Source organism: Sus scrofa, chromosome 13 (assembly GCF_000003025.6).
Source record: "Sus scrofa isolate TJ Tabasco breed Duroc chromosome 13, Sscrofa11.1, whole genome shotgun sequence".
Classification (NCBI taxonomy): domain Eukaryota; kingdom Metazoa; phylum Chordata; class Mammalia; order Artiodactyla; family Suidae; genus Sus; species Sus scrofa.
Window position 1 is genome coordinate 43840234 of NC_010455.5, and position 20300 is coordinate 43860533.

The window sequence follows — 20300 nt, forward strand, 5'->3', positions numbered from 1 at the left end:
GACTCATGAAGGCAGAAATATTCTATGGGTTTCTGGATGCTCTCCATATGTCATAACGTATGTCAACTACACTAGGTTCTCTAAACAACAGGGTCATTGCTAAGTGCTTTTGAGATACAGATGACAGTTTTTCAAATCCCTGGTTCATGATGTGGTAGAACGGAAGGTGTACTAGTGGAGGGTCTGTGTGTCTTCCAGCGCTGGTGTGGGCAGGACAGGCACCTACATTGTGATAGACAGCATGCTGCAACAGATAAAAGACAAAAGCACAGTTAATGTCCTGGGATTCCTGAAGCATATCAGGACACAGCGCAACTACCTCGTCCAGACTGAGGTAAGGGGCAGTGGTGGGTGTGGGTGGGGGGTGGGCGGCTGCCAGTGCTCTCGTGTGATTCTAGCACAGGCTTTAATGGAAAGTTGAATGATATTGAGGAGACAGATGCCTTCTCTTTGGGCTAGAAGGAATTTACAGGTTTGTATTAAAACATGTCCTGACCAGGATACTCTTTGGGTTACAGTTTCCTGTTTCTGTGTGGATCTTAAAGAAAGCAGTTACAGTTGTTTCTAATGCTGTGGTCATGCTCTGGGGAATTAAACATGTTGTCTGGCCTGATATACATACACACACACACACATACACACAGACATAAATACACGTACATTATATATATAATGTATACATTATCGTATGTATCATATGTAATATATCATATATACTCATATATAGTGTATATTTACATATATATGTAAAATATGAAAATATATTATCTCATATGTAAAATATATATGAGAATGGCTCTCAAGCCCTTCACTGAACACACATTTCTTCCCCCATTGCTTGTTTTGGGGCATGGTATGGCATACAGAACTAAACTCAACAGTCTCCACCCTAAAATAACTTCTGATGAATAAGCAAGTAAGTGTTGACTGGAGCAAATGCCTGGCTTTAAATGCAGGAAGGTGTTCACCGGGAGGTCTCGGTTAGGGGAAGAAGAGTGGATCAAACGTACATGTCATGCATGGGACAGAGAGGCTATTCTGTCCCAGCCTCCCGCAGAGACTACCATGTAATGTACCTTTTAGGAGCAGTACATTTTCATCCATGATGCCTTATTGGAAGCCATTCTTGGAAAGGAGACCGAAGTATCTTCAAATCAGCTGCATAGCTATGTTAACAGCATTCTCATACCAGGAGTGGGAGGCAAGACACGACTGGAGAAACAGTTCAAGGTAGTGCTTTGAATAAATTTCTTTGGCAGAAAAGCAAGGAAGTAAAAGAAGTGCTTTGAGTTGGGAGGTCATGTCTTTTTTGCATGAATGTATAGATGAAAATGGATTACTCCTCAAATGTAATACCTGGGAAAATAAAGTTTCAGCCTATGTATGAATTGTTGGTATCCAAGCAGATGGTGCAGTGCTTTATTTTTTTCTGTGCCGTTTATGACTTTATCTGAACATAAAGTATACGTCATCGTGGCCTGGGACAAATATTTGAGTCAGTCACTGCAGTCCAAAATGTTATCCTCGGTATTTTTTCCTGAACTAATCTCTTACCCTTATGAAGAATGGCTATTTGTTGACATATGAGCCTAAAAGCAAAGCTCTTTGAAAGATTTTCCTAGAAGATAATATAGAAACCTAAAAAAGAGTTACTAAAGAATACTAGAGAAAAGTTAACTATTCCTAAGTGGTTGTTCTTTTTCTTTAATAGGGGCTGAAGTATAAAGGCAGTTAAGGTATATATGGAATTGAGTGAAAAAAGAGATTATAAGGACTATTCAAGTAATTAAGATCAGAAAAGCTCACCCATCTTAGAGTACCAAGTGCTTCCCTATGTATTGGTCTCTCATTAGACTTTAAAAATCTGGCTTTTTTGGCAAATTGTTTTATATGTAATTTCTCATTTTGTGTCAAGATGGAAAGAATGAAATGAAGCTCTGCAGTTTTAGTTTTTATGGTCAAACTTTCCATAGACACTGAAATCTCCCCTTGGATCTTAGCTGAAGAAATGAGACTGTCAAATAAAGGATAGCAAGTAGTAGGAAGTGAAAAATAAATTAATTTCACCAAGTTCAGTCATAACAATTTTAAATTTCTGGTTGTCCTTTTATAACATCCTAAGTACTCTAAAAATCATTTGAAGTAATTATAGTGAGGACATAGTGTCACATTTTGAATGTTTAAAATTTTTCAAAAATATTAAGTACCAATATTTATTGAGAACCCAGTAAATTCTTTATCCTCAAGAATCATGACTCACTCTTATTACTATGAAGCAGTCTTTATTCTAGAGGTGACCCACCTCAGTCTCATGGACCTCTGAGGAATTACCAAAAAAAAAAATAAATTCACAAGAGTAATGACATCATCCACAGGAAAATCCACATTAATGCAATAAATACTGCTTACACAGTGCCTGTCATCAAGGAGCCTAAGGCCTAACAGTAAATAAGATAAGCATGCATGCAACCAAGATCATTGAGAAACATACCACTAGTAAAACACAAAAAAAGTGTTCTTTAGGGCACAGAAATGTTTTAAATTCATTAGTAATCTGATTATTGGTCATTCTGCCAGGTCATCAAGAAAATGCTGTAAATTATACTTTTGTTTTTGTTTTGTTGTTTTTTCCAACTTTACTGAGAGAGAACTGACCTACATATAGCATTGTGTAAATTTAGGGCATACAACATAATGATTTGATGTTTATGTGTATACTGAGAAATGATTATCACAGTAGGTTAGTTAACACATACACAATTAAAATCCTTTGAATGAAGACTAAAATATTGCTTTTCTTTCAGTTGGTCACACAATGCAATGCAAAATACGTGGAGTGCTTTAGTGCCCAGAAAGAGTGTAACAAAGAAAAGAACAGAAACTCTTCAGTCGTGCCATGTAAGATCTTAAGATCAGTTCAGCCTGATTGTGTTCATTTTTTCAATAGACTTTATGTATTTATGTAAAGAGGCAGCCACAAGGGGAAAAGTTATGCTCAGGCCAACTAAAGCAGTTTGGTCAAAATGGAAGGGGTGACTGTTACACCAGCAACTTGCTGCATCCATGTGACATGAAATCTGGCTTCAGTTCACCTCAAAATACAAGAGTTAGACTATTTCTGCCATGTCTACCTTTATTTTTTTTAAAGCAAAGTTACTATCACTGTGGCATGAATGTCCCTTTAAAACAGAGTCCCGAATTAATCTGTACAACTGCACTACAGTATTAAATTATTTTGGCTACTGAGACCAAATTACTATTGTTGATAGGTGGTGGCCATTGTGTACAGAACTCAGGACACAGCAGAGGATAGTGTATGTATGCTGTAGAGACAGGCATGGGTGATCACTAGAGCGATTATCTCTACTGAAAAAGGCCAGTATTTTCTAAGCCTTTCCCAAGGATAAAGAAGATATGAGTAAGGGAATGGCAAAAGTGCCAAGTGCAGTAATTGTAGGAATATTAAACCAGGGTCAAAAATGACCTGAATTGCTCTGTCATCTCTGCACAGAGTGTTCCCTTAGTGATCTGCTGGGAAAGGCTCTCCCACAGGGAAGTGTTATTCCTATAATGCTGTGTCCTGGGAATGTGCATTCAAGTTCATTTTACATTCTGCCTTATCTGATACACTTTGGTTGCTTAAAAATATATAGGTAAGTCTTGAAAAGAAAGGGAGCCAAGGGGATCTATTACTCACCAAGTAAACCTCAGAAAGCACTGTTGGTTCTGTGTGTGTCATAAGGCAAACGTGGTGTTTTTGTTTTTTCCATATGATAGCTGAGCGTGCTCGAGTGGGTCTTGCCCCGTTGCCTGGAATGAAAGGAACAGACTACATTAACGCTTCTTACATCATGGTGAGCGTCAACAGCTAATTATAAAGTCAGTTAAACTGAAAGGTGCTCAAGAGCAGATACCACCCATGTGACTTTCTTTCTTCAAATAATTTCTCTCGATGTGTAACATCAAAATTGCAGGGATTTCTGTATAGAAACCTCTAACAAAAGATACTTCATCAGTGAGGATACAGAAATGCTTAAATTAAGAAAAGTGCTTGTTAAGAAATTAATTTTATCATAATTTCACCCATCAAGTCTTGGAATAAATGTTGAAATTACTGTTAAGTAAAAACAGCAGGGGTAACTGGAAGTGAATTGGATGGGGAGAGAAAACTATCTATACGTGTTTGCAGAAGTACATCTAAAAATTAGCCAAATGTACTGAATGCCTTTTTCAGTGATGTTAGTGAGGTCAGAACAGTGTGGCTCTTATTTCATGAATGTATTTTCCTACCACAGAATTAGAATAAAATACTCACAGTCACTGGTTTTTCGTCTTCCTAACTGAAGGGCTATTATAGGAGCAATGAATTTATTATAACCCAGCACCCTCTGCCACACACTACGAAAGACTTCTGGCGAATGATTTGGGATCACAATGCACAGATTATTGTCATGCTGCCAGACAACCAGAGCTTGGTAAGTAAAGCACATCTGCTATATATTAATGAGCCCGTGAGGCCATAAGCATAAATTACCTTGCGACAGGGAGTTAGTGTCTGTACGTGCTAGGAGGGAATTTAGACTTCCTGTCTTTGAACTCTGCACCATGATATCACCCCTCAATTTTACTGTACACGGCAGCACCATAGGAGGTTTTGAAAAAGGTTCTTTTAGTAACCTCACCTTAAGCCAGTCTCTTAGTTGCTATGTGTCACTTAGTTGCTATATTGTTGGTATTGAAAAGTAAATGGATAATAACAGTAATTAACATGTATTGAGTCTGTAACTGTGCTTTTTTGTGTATTAACTCATTTAATCCTTTCTGAAACTCTATGGCATAGGTATTGTCACCATCTCCTTTAGTAGCTGAGAAAACTGAGGGAAGTAGCTTGCCCAGCAGCCTATACAAATAATTGCAGCCTTGATTTGAACCCGAGTCACCTGTCTCATTTTGCTATTGTATATGTCCCACCCCACATCATAGAAATGTTTCCCAGCACCACCCCCCAAAAAAGTATTAAAAGTACAAATAATGCATCATCATTTTCCCCCATTGCATAGACCCATCACATCTATTACAAGCAAGGAGATAAGGCTTTTTTGTTCAAACTTAATGTTGCTTTTTCAGACTGTGCCTCTTTCTCCTCCCTTTAGTTCCCCCTTATTGAGGTCTCGAGACTCTAGAGGAGAAGGGTGAGGAAGCTGATCAAAATAAGTGTTTGCACTGAGCTTTCATTGCATTCTTAACTTTGGAGTTAGTTAGATCTTCAGAAGTTACTATGAGGACATGAAGCCCACAAAGAAAAACAAAAACAAAAAGGATCTGCCTCCACGAGTGTCAGAGTAGTGAGTTTTTTAATCAAGAAAGAACAGCATGTGATTGAACCCCTAGTCTTGATGACATGCATTTGACTGTGTGCCCAGTCAGTAGAACTTGACTTTGTCGCTTTCTGCTCCAGCTTCAGATCCCAAGACTGCTTCTGTGCGATAGAATGGCAACGACGTTGAGAATCTGAAGCTCAAAACTGGAGTGTAAATTTTCAAATTAGCTGGCAATAGGGGTCTATTCTGTTTGGCATATGGAAATTGGAGGCATTTAGGGTTGTTAAAACCTGCATTTGTTGGATGAGTCAGGGTTTTGTTAGCCTCACTTAACAGCGGACGGTCACCAAAAGCATCTACCCAAGAACTCATTTGTATGGGGAGGCCCGGGGGAGGCTGGACCAAGTAGGCTGTGGACAGTGAAGATACAGGACTGGCCCTGGCATCTCAGTGTCTCCCTGAGGCCTAAGGAGGCTATGCTGGAATCACTCATAGCTTTGGGGTCAAAAGTCAGATTCAGTAGTGCGTGGTTTTTTCCTACAGATTTTTTTTGTTTGCTTTATCTTTTATCACAACTCTAACCTTCCAAGACCATGGTTCTGTGACTAGCCACAATGTCACTGAGGCCTAGGCATCCTTGTCCTATCTGTAAGCAAAATGACCATGAGACCAGAGCTCCTCCTGAATTAAGAAGTAGCATTTCTTTTTCATAGTTGGTCAAGCTAATAGGTTAGTCCCTAGTTTATGATCTGTGTTCAAAAGGTTTCTCTGCCTTTCCTTTATCATTACTAAAAGTGCTTTGGACATTTAGATAATTTCCAATTCGTGTTCATCATCATAATAGTTTTTTGAGGTATGTATAGTTTTCTTATTCCCACTTTTCAGATATGGAAATTAAGGCTTAGATAGATTAATTTATTTGGGATCACGTCCAATCCTATGTTCAATCTGTGTATATGGCTTACATTTTAGAGGCCTTGTTCATCACTGTGTCTTTAATATCTGTTAAAAGGACCCTAATTCCATTTCCTTGGACAAAATGTATTAAAACCCAAGACAGTTACAGACTTCTTTTGTATAGACTAAACCCAATTGCTAATCTGTTTCCCCTTATGCTGAGCTTTAAAAATAAAAATGTACTTGGCAATAAGCTATATTGAAACTTGAAAGGGTGATAAGTCTTATTGGACTGTTGGCTCATTTCTAATGCAACAATGTAAGATTAAACAAAACGTTCTTTGTTTTGAACATTATTCAGAATTATTTCTGACTTTAGTAGTAGTATCTAAGCATTTTAAGGAAAATGCCCAGAGAAATCTATATATTACAGGCAAACTGTAATTTGCCACTTGAACTGATTAGAAAAAGAGGCAGGGAGGGCTCATCAAAATCATTGCCTTTCTCACAGTCTCCAGCCTAGGCAACAGTTATCTTTTTCTTCGGCCTCGATAGTTTTCAGGGATAGAATTTAAATATCAAGTCTGAATATCTGTTTTTACTTTTTTGATTGAATTATAGTTGATTTACAAAATTTTGTTTGTTTTAGGTATACAGCTAAGTGAGTCAGTTATATTTTCAGATTATTTTCCATTATAGGTTATTATAAGATGTTGAATATAGTTCCCTATGCTATACAGTATATCTTGATTACTTATCTATTTTATGTATAATAGTTTCTGTCACTGGATATCTCTTTTTAATCTTAAAATAGAGGAATGTTTAAAGCTTACCTGATTCAAGGCTGAAAGACTTTCTGTTACCATCTTGTGAAATCGAACATTGATAGATTAACTTTCCTTTTATGAGATTGACGTGCTGCCTGCTGTGCTAAGGCAGCAGATTAACTTTCCTTTTTAAAAAAGCACCTTATATTAGAGCCAATGTGCTTATTTATGGACCCATCTTAGCCTAGTGTTTCCATCTATAAAGATAGATGATAAAAAATCCCTTACCTCACTAGTACTGAAAATTAAATAAGATAATGTATATTAGGAGTTCCCGCTGTGGCAGGATCAGTGGCGTCTCTGCAGCCCCAGGACAAAGGTTCAGTGTCCAGCCTAACACAGTAAGTTAAAGGATGCATTGTTACCACAGCTACAGTGGAGGTTGCAACTGTGACTCGGATCTGATCCTTGGCCCAGGAACTCCATATGCTGTGGGCTGGCCAAAAAAAAAAAAAGATAATGCTTTTAAAAGTCCTTTACAAAATGCTAATCAACTATAAAACTAGTAATAACATCTATAGGGGAGAACCTGCTAATGTCTAGCATAGAGAACTCTACCCAATATTTTGTGATAACCTATAGGGGAAAAGAATCTGAGAAAGAATGCATACGTGTATAAGTGAATCATTTTGTTGGGCAGCAGAAATTATCACAACTTTGTGAATCAACTATACTTCAATAGAACATTTTTAAAAACCCATGGGAAGCAACAATTAGCTTACCTTAGTTGCTTAAGCCATTGTGAAATAATAAATAAAAATTAACTGACCTGGATCCTATCTCCTCTTTTACTGTGACAATTATATTACAGAGCATTTCTTAGCTAGGGCTAAATATGTCCCCTTTAGAGGGAGCCTTTTCGGTTGTTAGAGTAACATTTACAAGAGAATAATAACCACTAAAGTCAGCATGATTAGACAGGGATATAATTCAATGAACCCAATTTAAAAGATGATGTGAGAGGTATGGGAAATGGCAAACATGTGAAATCATTTTGCAAGAATATTAAAAAACAAATGGTTGACAGCCCTGCGGAGGAACTTTTTTCTTTTGGTTCCCATAGGCTGAAGATGAATTTGTGTACTGGCCAAGTCGAGAAGAATCCATGAACTGTGAGGCCTTTACCGTCACCCTTATCAGCAAAGACAGACTGTGCCTCTCTAATGAAGAACAAATTATCATCCATGACTTTATCCTTGAAGCTACACAGGTAACCTAAACCTCACTTCCTCAGTAGTAGCCATACTTGGGCCCTGGATTATCCCTCTAAGTAATAATGAAGTAATTTACCACCCGTAAGACATGCCCGGGCAGGCATTTTGAGGGTAACTTAATTTTAAATATGTATACTTCCTTTTTTGCTTCCTTCAAATACTTGCTTTTTCCAGCTGGAAAGATGAAATGTAGCAGTTCCTCTGATTGAGCATGCATACAAATAGGCCTGTTGACCTAATTATAAAAACAATACACTAGAGCTCAGTTATTTTCTTTGCCATCAGAAATGTAAGCCTTGCAATATGTTGCAGAGATGATAGTATTAAGACTTTTTTAGTAAGCAACATTTTGATGCACAATTAACTACCTTCTTTATGGGATAGATAAGGGAAGGTATCCTATATTAGTAGTTTCAATAATGATCTCCTTACTTGTAACTTCCTTGTTTTTTTTTCTTTTTTTTTAATGATTTTTATTTTTTCCATCATAGCTGGTTTACAGTGTTTTGTCAATTTTCTACTGTACAGCAAAGTGCATAGTCACACAAATATATATATAGCATATATATATATATATATGCACATTCTTTTTCTCATATAGAATCTTATAATTTGTTGTCCCTTAAAATTTCTGCCTGAACAGGACTCTGTTTCACGATCATGACCTCATTTGTTAATGTCAGGCAGACCTCCCCTAGTGTTTTCCTTCTTACAGCAGTTGGGTTAACCTGGCACTGTTCAGTACTCTATAGCATATACTTGGTCAAGAACAAGTTCTAGTCATTAGGTTACAGACATTTAACCTGGAAAGGAAAGGATGGGCTATGACTCGTGTTGTATTGGCTGCAGGATGACTATGTCCTAGAAGTTCGGCATTTCCAGTGTCCCAAATGGCCCAACCCAGATGCCCCCATAAGCAGTACTTTTGAACTGATCAATGTCATCAAGGAAGAGGCCTTAACAAGGGATGGCCCCACCATTGTTCATGATGAGTACGTATCTGTTTCTTCATTTCTTGTTTCATTGTACACTGGGGGAAGGGAAAACAGATTTTTAAAAACCTACTCCCTCTCTCAGCTTGTGACAATTCTAGGTTATTTCTAATGTGTCCATGCGCAAGATGTTGTAGTTCTCTTTGTTTTTTAACGTGTCAAACCCTTCCAAGGCTTCAGGCTCTCCTGGAGTGTAGCTCCTGGGAAGGTGAAGGTACTCTATCTTGGCCTACCAAAATACATTGGCATGCGTTCTGAGGTTCCTGGTTCAGTCATACAAATTAAACAGTTTATATTAATTATTTTTAAACCCTTACACTGCATTTCAGCAAACATGATTAGGGAAGAAATTTTTTAAAATATCATTGTGGATTTGGTAGTGAAAAAGTTACTTTTATTAATGGTAATATTTACAGTTTACAGTGTTTTGAAGCTTACAGCACTATCTTTGGGGTTGAAAGGTAAAGCATATGAATCTCAAAGAGAACACATAACTTGCTTCTGGCTCAGAGCTTCTAAGTGTCCGAATGGAGTTGAAACCCAGCCCACTTTCTCTTTAATGAGCAGGAAAAGGTCATAGATATACCTTATGCTATACAAATAGCTGAAGTCAAACTTCGTACCTGGAGTCGACCTGCAGGTCAGTTGCAAATTGTTTAGAATCTTACCAACCTTTAGCCACTGGCCCCAACCATATATCCTAATCTCTGATCTGGCTCCAAGGTAGCTCCCTTGATTAGCAACTTGTCAGGGCATCCATTCTGGTCATTACCAGCTACTCTGGCAGCACAGATAGTAACAAATTTCAGAGTAAAGCCTTTTGTGTATGTAAGTGCTCTGAGAGGAAGTGAACAAAGACTTTCAGCCAAGGTCAGCACCTTCACCTCACATCCACAGTATGCTACTATTTGAAGCGAGCCATATGACTGGCTCCTTCCAAAGAGTTTGATGGGGTAGTGAGTATTTCAAACTGTTGACTTGACTCTTAATTAGATTAAGAATTAAGAATAATAAAACACCCTAAGTAAGATACCTAGAAATGTGACAACCAGCAGTAGTGTTTAAAGAACACAGACAACCTCCAAAATAACTGGGTAGTTGCTACTAGTCAACGAAACATTAGGATACGCAGATACAGCATAAAGTCAGGGCTGCTTCTAGATATTTTCCCCCCACTAATCTGGGTTCACTTTTCAGATAAGATACCTCCTGAATTTTACCTGTTTTTATCAATGCAGATCAAATTCTGATGTCGCTGCCCAGTTCTATGATAAATACTTCAAGGGTCTCTCCTGAAGTCAGTAGTTCAGCTAATCTTAGATTTTCAGGGTAAAAGAAGAGGGAACGAAAAAAAAAAAAAAACAGCAACAACCAGTGAAACAATTTAAACAGAACTGTTTATAAACTGTTTGATACATTTAGCTATATTCAGCTTTGGGATAGACTGTCTTAGTCAGTGATTTTTATTTTATGCTACATGCCGAACATGTCACCTCTGGAATTAATCACTGTTGCATGTTCTTAGGCCAAAATAAGAAAAGAGCAAATTAATCCTAAACCAGTGAATCTTCACGTATTATATAGGTGAACTGGATTAAAAGCCACCTAAAGATATGTGTTCATTTATTTATCCACCATCTTTAAGAGATAAGTGAATCCATTAACATGATTTTTCAACATTACTCAAACACATTTTAAATAGTTTCCAACTCTAGTGCAATACTCTGAATGCCTCTTACCTTCCAGTTTCCATCTTACCTACTCTTTGCACCTTTAAATATCCCTTCCCTGTGGCCTACAAACATCTCAAATCCAGCATAGATAAACCCAAGCTTACATTCCCAGCCTGCTCCCACCCACTTGGTTGTACAAAGCAGAAACATATCCAAGGCCTTTTTTGTACCCCTCACTTCCACATCTAACTGGCCATAGGTCTTGTCAATGCTACCCATCCTCTCAGTACCCTGTTCTAATTCTTTTACAATCTGGTCCAAGTTTACTTCTCCAGCTATCATCCTAATCCTCAGCTGACTTCCTTCCTGCAGCCTACCATGCCCCCACAAATACTATTCTAAGTGCTCTTTGACTCATACACACTTCAAAAGTCACTCTTTTTTAAACTGTCTCTGGAGTTCCCATCATGGCACAGCAGAAATGAATCCAACTAGGAACCATGAGGTTTCGGGTTTGATCCCTGGCCTCGCTCAGTGGGTTGAGGATCCGCCATTGCCGTGAGCTGTGATATAGGTCACAGACGCGGCTCGGATCCAGCTTTGCTGTGGCTATGGTGTAGGCTGGCCGCTGTAGCTTCTATTCAACCCCTATCCTGGGAAGCTTCATATGCCGTGGGTGCGGCCCTTAAAAAAGCAAAAAAAAAAGAAAGAGAGAGAGAGAAAGAAAGAAACTAACTATCTCTGACTCATCCCAGAGGTGAGGATAGTCCACAAACCTCACATCCTTACGAATCCCATTCCCGTTTATCATATTGTAACTACTTGTTCAGGGCTGTCATCCCCACATTGCTGAGACCAGCAATGGTAACTTCTTTATCCCTGTCTCCATAGGGTGAAGCCCAATGCCAGAAACATAGTGGCTGGTGGATAAATGGTGGTATGCATGGGTACTATGTTTCAAGTTAGGATGACTTACCCAGCTAAGGATATGAACTCCTCTATGAACTTGCCCCAGATAGCCTTGCTTCATCTTTTGTTTACTGTTATTGTACTTGCTGACATTCACCTGTGAACTATAACACCAACTGACAAGGGGTTTTTTTTTATTATTATTATTTCTTGCCTTTTTCTGGGGCTGCTCCCACAGCATATGGAGTTTCCCAGGCTAGGGGTCTAATCAGAGGATAAGGTTTTTTAAGCTCTGTCAAAATAGAAGTGGGCAGGCTTGGAAAGAAGGTCTAGTACACAAACTGTGTGATGTCTATCTGGTCTTCACAGCTGTGTATCAGTTTCTAGATAAAATGATGTAAGGATAAACTTTCTCAACAAAAAGTAAACTGATTCTGCTTAGGCACAGGCACAGTTTAAAGGCAAACTGCTTTATTCATAGCATCCTATATTCATCTGCTCAAGACAGTTCTATCCGGAGGCTGATCTGTATCATTACTGTCAAATTTTAAACACAGAGCCTGTGTTCCTACAGAAGTTTGGAACATAGCCATGGTTTTTACACAGTTTTGTGAGATAAGAGTAGATAGACCTTCACTCACAAAACAGAGGCCAGTTTCTTGTGCAAATACTTAATGTTAATTATTCACTCTGAAGCTGTGTCTGTCACCTTACTGGATACCATATTGGGATAATTTCATTTAACAGTTCTCTGGGTGTGATCTGAGGATACTTAGTTTGGAAGCAGGCGGGTTGGGGGGGGTGCTCCAAGGCCCTTCCAGGACAACTATTTTATAGTAATATGAAGATAATGATTGCCTTGTTCACTCTTATTCTTTTCTTTAGTGTACAGTGGAGTGATATCCCCACGCTGACAGCCAATGGAATATGTGCTGGCATGGTTTTGTGTTTTAACATTTTCTCAGTTCTAATGTCTCCTATAGTAATTATTGATAGATATAGCCCAAATAAGCAAAAGCTCTTTGGGACTCTTCAATAAATGTTCATTTGAATTTTGCCATGGGACAGTCCACAAGAAATGCTGAAATAGATGGATTGCTTTCTGTATCAACTGCTGCAAAGACCCCCTCAAATTAGAATTAATTCAGTCCTTCATTTAATCCTCAGAATCACCCCACTATGGGGGTAATTTTAGGATTCTTGCTTCATGTATGAGGAAATAGGGGCTGCAAAAGTAAGTAATAGGGCCTGTGTACACATTAGTGTACAGACCCAGGACCAGTTACATAATGTGTGGGGCCCAGTGAAAAATGAAAATGCAGGAATCCGTGCTCCAAAATTATTAAAAATTCAGGATTTCTAGATGGCAACATCAGAGCATTAAATTAAGTGCAGGAACTTCCTGAGTAGGGGCCCCATCAAAGAACAAGGCCCTGGGCAACAGCCGGGTAGGGGTCAAGCCAGAAAGTTTGTACCTGCCTTGGTCAAATCCAGATCCATCTAATCTCATTGGTTAACACTGCCTTCCAATAGTTTTCACAGCAAGTAATCCTGCACTTACCTCTCTTGTGTCTTTAGACTATGTTTTTTTTTCTGTGCTTTATTTTCTCATCCACGTTCAAAGTCTAACTTCTTCAAGTTCTGTGATTTTACGTTGCCATTATTCCCCAGGATTGATGCATATTCAAGCTTTCTACTGATTTCATAGGGAAGCTTCACTTCCTTCATAGTGACAGGGTTAAATTCTGCATTGTATTCTTGGTTACGCTTTTTAAAGCAACATCATAGAAGCAAAACAACAATAATTGTAATTATATGAAATAGTAAAAGTATAATTAAATGTCTGTAGGTTTTATACATATTGATGATACAAAGAGTATCAATGTGTTTTAAAATGAATATACACAGAGTCCCTTAAAAATATTACTACATTTTGGGAACTTAAAGTACTTTCATTTCTTTGAGGCATAAACAAGGGAAGATGACATTTTCACAGCACTAGTTAGGTAAGTATTGCTCTCAACAGGGCCTTTTGAGAAAGTGGCAAACAAACTACCAAAAATCCGTAAATTTATATACTATTCCTGTTTTAGCTAAGTTATAAATTACTTGAATCATTTTTTCCACCAAGTCCCTGTAATTTTAAGCGCAAATGCATGAAACTTGACAAACGTCCTTTAATCCTACTTAATTCCTCAACTTCTAAAAGAGAATGGCCTTTATTTTTTCAGTCTTTAAAGACTGATACTTTAAAGGATCTGTGCATTTGATTGATTTTCTAATCATGTTTAAAGTCTTATTGTGTAGGTACTTCCTTTTAATTTAGGTACTTATTTAAGAATGCCTAAGTATAGGAAAGGCCAGAGTAATCCCACATAGAGCATCCACTGCATAATAAAATACATAATACCTGACTTTCCTATCCAAATGGCTTTGTTAGCTTGAAGTGGAAAAAGAAAAAAAAAAATCCTGACAGTTTCACCAGAACAGATTAAAGCAAAGGTTAAATTCTTCCACTATTAAAAAAAATCGATACAAATGATTTGGGGCAGGGGGGTTGGGACCTCTGAGATATGCTAAAATGAAGAAGGTAAACTCAGTTCAATTTAAAATCTGAAGAAAAAACAACATGGTGAACAAACAAAAAAAAATACAGTGAATCAGGGTAAATAAAGCAGTCTGTATAATAGCATATTTAAATAATATGCTATCTAATAATATGCTCAGAGATCCAGAGGAAGACTGTGATGAATTAAAAACATGTATTATGAAGCAGGAACAAATTTAAGGCTAAGAAATGGAAAAATAAGAGGCTAGTAGTAGAATGGACAAAACTGAAATCAGACTCAGTTAAATCAAAGCTAGATCTAGAAGTTCTAAAACCTGTCTAAGGGGTCATCCATAGAAGAGATGAAAGAGGAAAAAATAATGGCTGAGATTCTCTAAGAACTGAATAAAGGGATGAATTCTTAAAAGGAATGATCAGGATAAACTGATACACTCAGAGAGATGTGAATACCATAATTAACAAGGCTGATGCAATAGTGACCTGTGAAAGTACGTTCCCAGGAGAGACTGTATGGAAAGCTGCATTGTCTCTTCAGAGACAAATGTTTTATTTATAAAAATTGACCGGAGTTACTGTGGTGGTGCAGCGGAAACGAATCCCACTAGGAACCATGAGGTTGCAGGTTCCATCCCTGGCCATGTTCAATGGGTTAAGGATCCGGTGTTGGCATGAGCTGTGGTGTAGGTCGCAGACATGGCTCGGATCTGGCATTGCTATGGCTCTGGTGTAGGCCAGCAGCTATAGGTCGGGTTAGACCCCTAGCCTGGGAACCTCCATATGCCGTGGGTATGGCCCTAAAACAACAAAAGACAACAACAACAAAAAATTGACCATAAATGGAATTTGAACACATTCCCAGACAACTGATCCCATACAAAGCCACTGACTGCAGTGCATTAAATTTGAAACTAACCATGAAACGAGACCTCAAATCCATATACCCAGACACTAGAGTCCTTATATCTAGAATTAGAGGTAATTCATTGGTTAAAGAGGTAGTGAAAATAGAAAATATGGAATCTTAAAACTAAATGACAATGAAGGCACTACATTTCAAAACCTGGTAGGAAGTAACCAGACTACTCTCAGAGAAAAACAATGTATAGCCTAGGCTACATATTTTGAAATAAATATTAAAAATAAACTAAGCTTTCATCTCAAGAAGCCAAAAAAAGGACCAGATAAATCCACCAAAAGTACAAGGAATTAAGAGATAAAAGCAAATAGCAATGAAATGAGGGCAAGGAGAAGAAAGTCAAATTTAAGCAATAAATCTAACAAAAGTTACAAAAAAAAATAGAGAAGGCATAATTTATATTGGAAAGGAAAATCTACCATCCATTTACAGTTCTCAAATATTTTAAAAATTATTAATTTGCTTATGTGTGATAATATGTTTATTTTTTAAAATCCTATCTTTTAGAGTTTTATACTCAGTTATTAATGAGTAAAATACCTGGGGTTTGTTTCAAAATACATGGGCAGGAAGTAGACATGAAACAAGACCGTCTGTGAGCTGATGAGAGTTTTAATTGAGTGACAGCAGCATGAGGGTTACTATACCTTGTATATGTGTTATTTCCTTTAATGACAGATTAAAAGTAATAGAAATATTTTAAAGGTAGTGAAGTAAACATTTAAAACCCTTTAAACTCTATGTGAATAAATTTTTAAGCCTACCAAATCATTAGATATTTAGTGAACACATGGTCTGTACTAGTATCTGTTCTGAGCCACTGACATGTATCAGCCCAAATAGAAGCTCTAGCATCCCAAACTATGATGCCTTGAATATTCAGTTAGTTCCCCTGAATATTCCTTGTTTCTTCAACATCAAAATGGGGATAATAATAGTCCCTGTAGCATTGGCTTCTTCTGAGGATTAAGTCAGCACATGTAAAATACCTATAAGAAAGCCAGACACACAGAATTTTCAGACCACTAGGGCCCAGTAAGTTTTGACCAGGCTACTTTGGAACAGTAGCATACAGAGAGAAGATTTAACATGACCTCGATTAAGAAAAACAAGGCTAGCACCAGAATGGGACAGTATAGGCCAATGTTAACTTTTTTGAATATGGGTAGTAGGGTCTAAATAAAATACTGTCAAGTAAAACCCATCATGGAAGAGACTTATCCTAGGAATATAGAACTAGTTAAATGCTACCAGAAATTTCTCTGTGAATTCTGGACATTATTAAAAGAATTTCTTAAAAAAAAATTCAGTAGATGTCAGCAAGCATACAGTTACACCCATTCATAATTTCCTTCCCCCAAAGAAAACACTCTTAGCAAACTGTAAGTCAAAAGTATCTTTTTTAGCTTGATAAATGTTACTTCTCAGAAGCCTATAGCAAATATTTTTATTTAATATTAAAAACTTGGAGGTTTTAACATTAAGGAACACAATATGATACCTCTTCACGGTGTTAGAATGCAAAACTATTGATATCCTAGCCAAGGCAGTAAAAGCAAAAGATTTAACAACTATCAAAGAAAGAGACAAAAACAACATTATTGGCAGATAAAGATGTAGCCAACTTCCTGGAGAATCCACAAATTATTAGGACTTAAAAAGAGTTCTCTACATACAGCTGGATACAAGTTCACCAGGTGCAGATCAGTAACTTCTCTATACATCAACTGAAACCAAACAGTAATATCTTAAAAGGAGACCATTCTTCAGAGTAACAGGAACTCTAACGTATCAAGGAACTGCCCTAAAGTGAAATTGGAAAAGACTGTGTAGAACACTATAAAATATAATTGAAAACAGTAAAAGACCTGAGCAAATGAAGACAAGGCATCGTGTTCATGAACAGGAAGATTCAAAAAGATGTTCATTTCCTCAGATCTGTCTATTCAATGCAACCTAATCAATCCCAACAAAACTTTTTGGGTTCCTTAACTGTTCAGGATCAATTTCAGTATGAAACCAGAATGGGATGGGATGGAAAGGTAAAGCTTTATGGAAAGGAGTATACAAGTAAAAAATATTTGTTTGAAGCACTATCCTGTAGACATGCCTTATCAGATATCAAGTCTTACTAAAATGCTATGGGAATTTAAACAAATGTGGGGAAATACAGTGTAAAAAGCAGACAAGCAGATTAAATAGCCACAACAGAGAGTTCAGAAACAGGCCTGCATATATAAGAATTTAGTATATAATTTTTAAAAAGGCAGCTCAAATCAATGAGGAAAGATAAGACTATTCAATAAAATGTTGGGGAGTTCCCACTGTGGCTCAGTAGAAATGAATCTGACTAGTATCTAAGAGGACTCAGGTTCAATCCCTGGACTTGCTCAGTGGGTTAGGGATCTGCATTGCTGTGAGCTGTGGTGTAGGTCGCAGATGTGGCTTGGATCCTGTGTTGTTGTGGCTGTGGTATAGGCCAACGGCTATAGCTCTGATTTGACCCCTAGCTTGGGAGCTTCCATGTGCCATGAGTGCATCCCTAAAAAGCAAAAAATAAAAATAAAAAATAAAAAATGTTGGGACAAGTGGTTATTGATTGAAAAAATAACTAAAATCAGATCCCTACCTTACATCAAAGCAAGAATAAGATTCCAATGAATTGAACAATTAAGCGTAAAAAATAAAATAGAAAAATGTAGGAGAGTATTTTTAAAATAGTGGGTTAAAAAGTGCCTTCTCAGAGGAGAGAGATGAAGGCAGCAGAGTAGGAGGATGTGGAGTTCACTTCTTCCCACCAGTATATCAAGAACACATTTTCAGAGGGAATAGTCCACACAGGACATCTGCTAAACACTGGCAGAGGAACTCAAACACCTGAGAGGACAAGAGGGATTTCTTTGTCACTGGGTAGGACAAAAGAGGGGGAAAAAAATACATGAAAAGAGACAGAAGCAGGTTGGAACCTGTGGCCCAGTGAGGGAGCTGAAGGAAAGAAGAAGGTGCCACACCTGGGGAGTCCCCTCACCAGTGCGGAGACCAGCCGGCACAGGAAAGGTTCTTCGGAGGCTTAGAGGAGAGCATAACAGCCAGTCTGTGGCAGGCAGAACAGAATGAGACATACACAAATGGTCCATGCAAACACCCTGTGCAGCACCCCAGCCTGGGACACGTCCATGGGTAGGAGCTGAGTGCCGGAGCAAGAGGCTTGGAGAAGAGACACAGAGACAGAATAGCTTTAGTCAGACTCATCAAGAAGAAAAGAGAGAGGGCTCAAATCAATAATATTAGAAATGAAAAAGGAGAAAGACACCCCAGAAATACAAAGGATCACAAAATACATAAGCAACTATATGCCAAAAAATGGACACCCTAGAAGAAATAGACAAATTCTTAGAAAGGTACAACCTTCCAACACTGAGCCAGAAAGAAACAGAAAATATGAGCAGACCAATCACAAATACTGAAATTGAAACTTTGATTTAAAAACTTCCAACAAACAAATGTCCAGGACTACATGGCTTCACAGTCTAATTCTATCAAACATTCAGAGAGGAGTTAACAACTATTCTGAAACTTTCCGAGAAAGTTACAGAGCAAGAAACACTCCCAAGCACATTCTATGAGGCAACCATCACCCTAATGCCAAAATCAGACAAAGATACTACACACAAAAAAGAAAATTACAGATTAATATCATTGGTGAACATAGACACAAAAATCCTCAACGAATGATTTGCAAATGAAATACAACAATACATTAAAAGGATCATACACATGATCAAGTGGGATTTATCCCAGAGATAAATTCAATATCCCTGGGATATTTCGGTATCTATTCAAGGATTCTTCAGTATCTGCACATCAATCAATGTGATACACCACATCAACAAACTGGAGAATAAAAACCATATGATCATCTCAATAGATTCAGAAAAAGCTTTTGACAAAATTTAACGCCCATTTCTGATAAAGTATTCCAGAAAGCACTTTATGCTTCAGAAGGTGGGCATATATTTGCAGCAACATGGATGGAACTAGAGAATCTCATCCTGAGTGAAATGAGCCAGAAAGACAAAGACAAATACCATATGATATCACTTATAACTGGAATCTAATATCTAGCACAAATGAACATCTCCTTAGAAAAGAAAATCATGGACTTGGAGAAGAGACTTGTGGCTGCCTGATGGGAGAGGGAGGGAGTGGGAGGGATCGGGAGCTTGGGCTTATCAGACACAACTTAGAATAGATTTACAAGGAGATCCTGCTGAATAGCATTGAGAACTTTGTCTAGATACTCATGTTGCAACAGAAGAAAGGGTGGGGGAAAAATGTAATTGTAATGTATACATGTAAGGATAACCTGATCCCCTTGCTGTACAGTGGGAAAATAAAAAAAAAAAAAAAAAAAAAAAAGAAGGTGGGCATAGAGGGAACCTACCTCAACATAATAAAGGCCATATATGACAGACCCACAGCTGACATCATTCTCAATGGTGAAAAGCTGAAAGCACTTCCATTAAGATCAGAAACAAGACAAAGATGTCTGCTCTCTCCACCCTTATTCAACATAGTTTTGGAAATCCTAGCTATGGCAATCAAAGAAGAAAAAGAAATAAAAGGAATCCAAATCGGAAAAAAAGTAAAACTATCACTGTTTGTAGATGACATGATACAATACATAGAAAACCCTAAAGATACCATCAGAAAACTGCTAGGATTGGAGTTCCCATTGTGGTGCAGCAGAAATGAATCCAACTAGGAAACATGAGGTTGCGAGTTTGATCCCTGGGCTCACTCAGTGGGTTGAGGATCCAGCATCGCCATGAGCTGTGGTGTAGGTCACAGATGTGGCTCAGATCTGGCATTGCTGTGGCTCTGATGTAGGCCGGCAGCTGTAGCTCCAATTCGACCCCTAGCCTGGGAACCTCCATATGGCATGGGTGTGGCCCTCAAAGACAAAAAAAGAAAAAAGAAAA

The 20300-nt window shown here is 37.9% G+C and overlaps 1 protein-coding gene and 1 long non-coding RNA gene across 10 annotated transcripts in view; both read left to right on the forward strand.

Annotated features, from left to right (window-relative positions):
• PTPRG (protein tyrosine phosphatase, receptor type G) overlaps positions 1-20300 on the forward strand; it is a 737058-nt gene that overhangs the window by 707448 nt on the left and 9310 nt on the right. For all 9 annotated transcript variants that reach the window (XM_021070772.1, XM_021070771.1, XM_021070773.1 and 6 more), the window contains 7 exons: positions 199-334; positions 1084-1230; positions 2805-2898; positions 3778-3854; positions 4347-4475; positions 8109-8255; positions 9109-9251. In XM_021070772.1, the coding sequence (XP_020926431.1) occupies positions 199-334; positions 1084-1230; positions 2805-2898; positions 3778-3854; positions 4347-4475; positions 8109-8255; positions 9109-9251 (873 nt within the window). The remainder of the gene's footprint in view (positions 1-198; positions 335-1083; positions 1231-2804; positions 2899-3777; positions 3855-4346; positions 4476-8108; positions 8256-9108; positions 9252-20300) is intronic.
• Positions 11544-13691, forward strand: LOC110256456. Its single transcript, XR_002337968.1, has 2 exons — positions 11544-11861; positions 12719-13691. It is a non-coding gene; the product is annotated as an uncharacterized LOC110256456 (long non-coding RNA).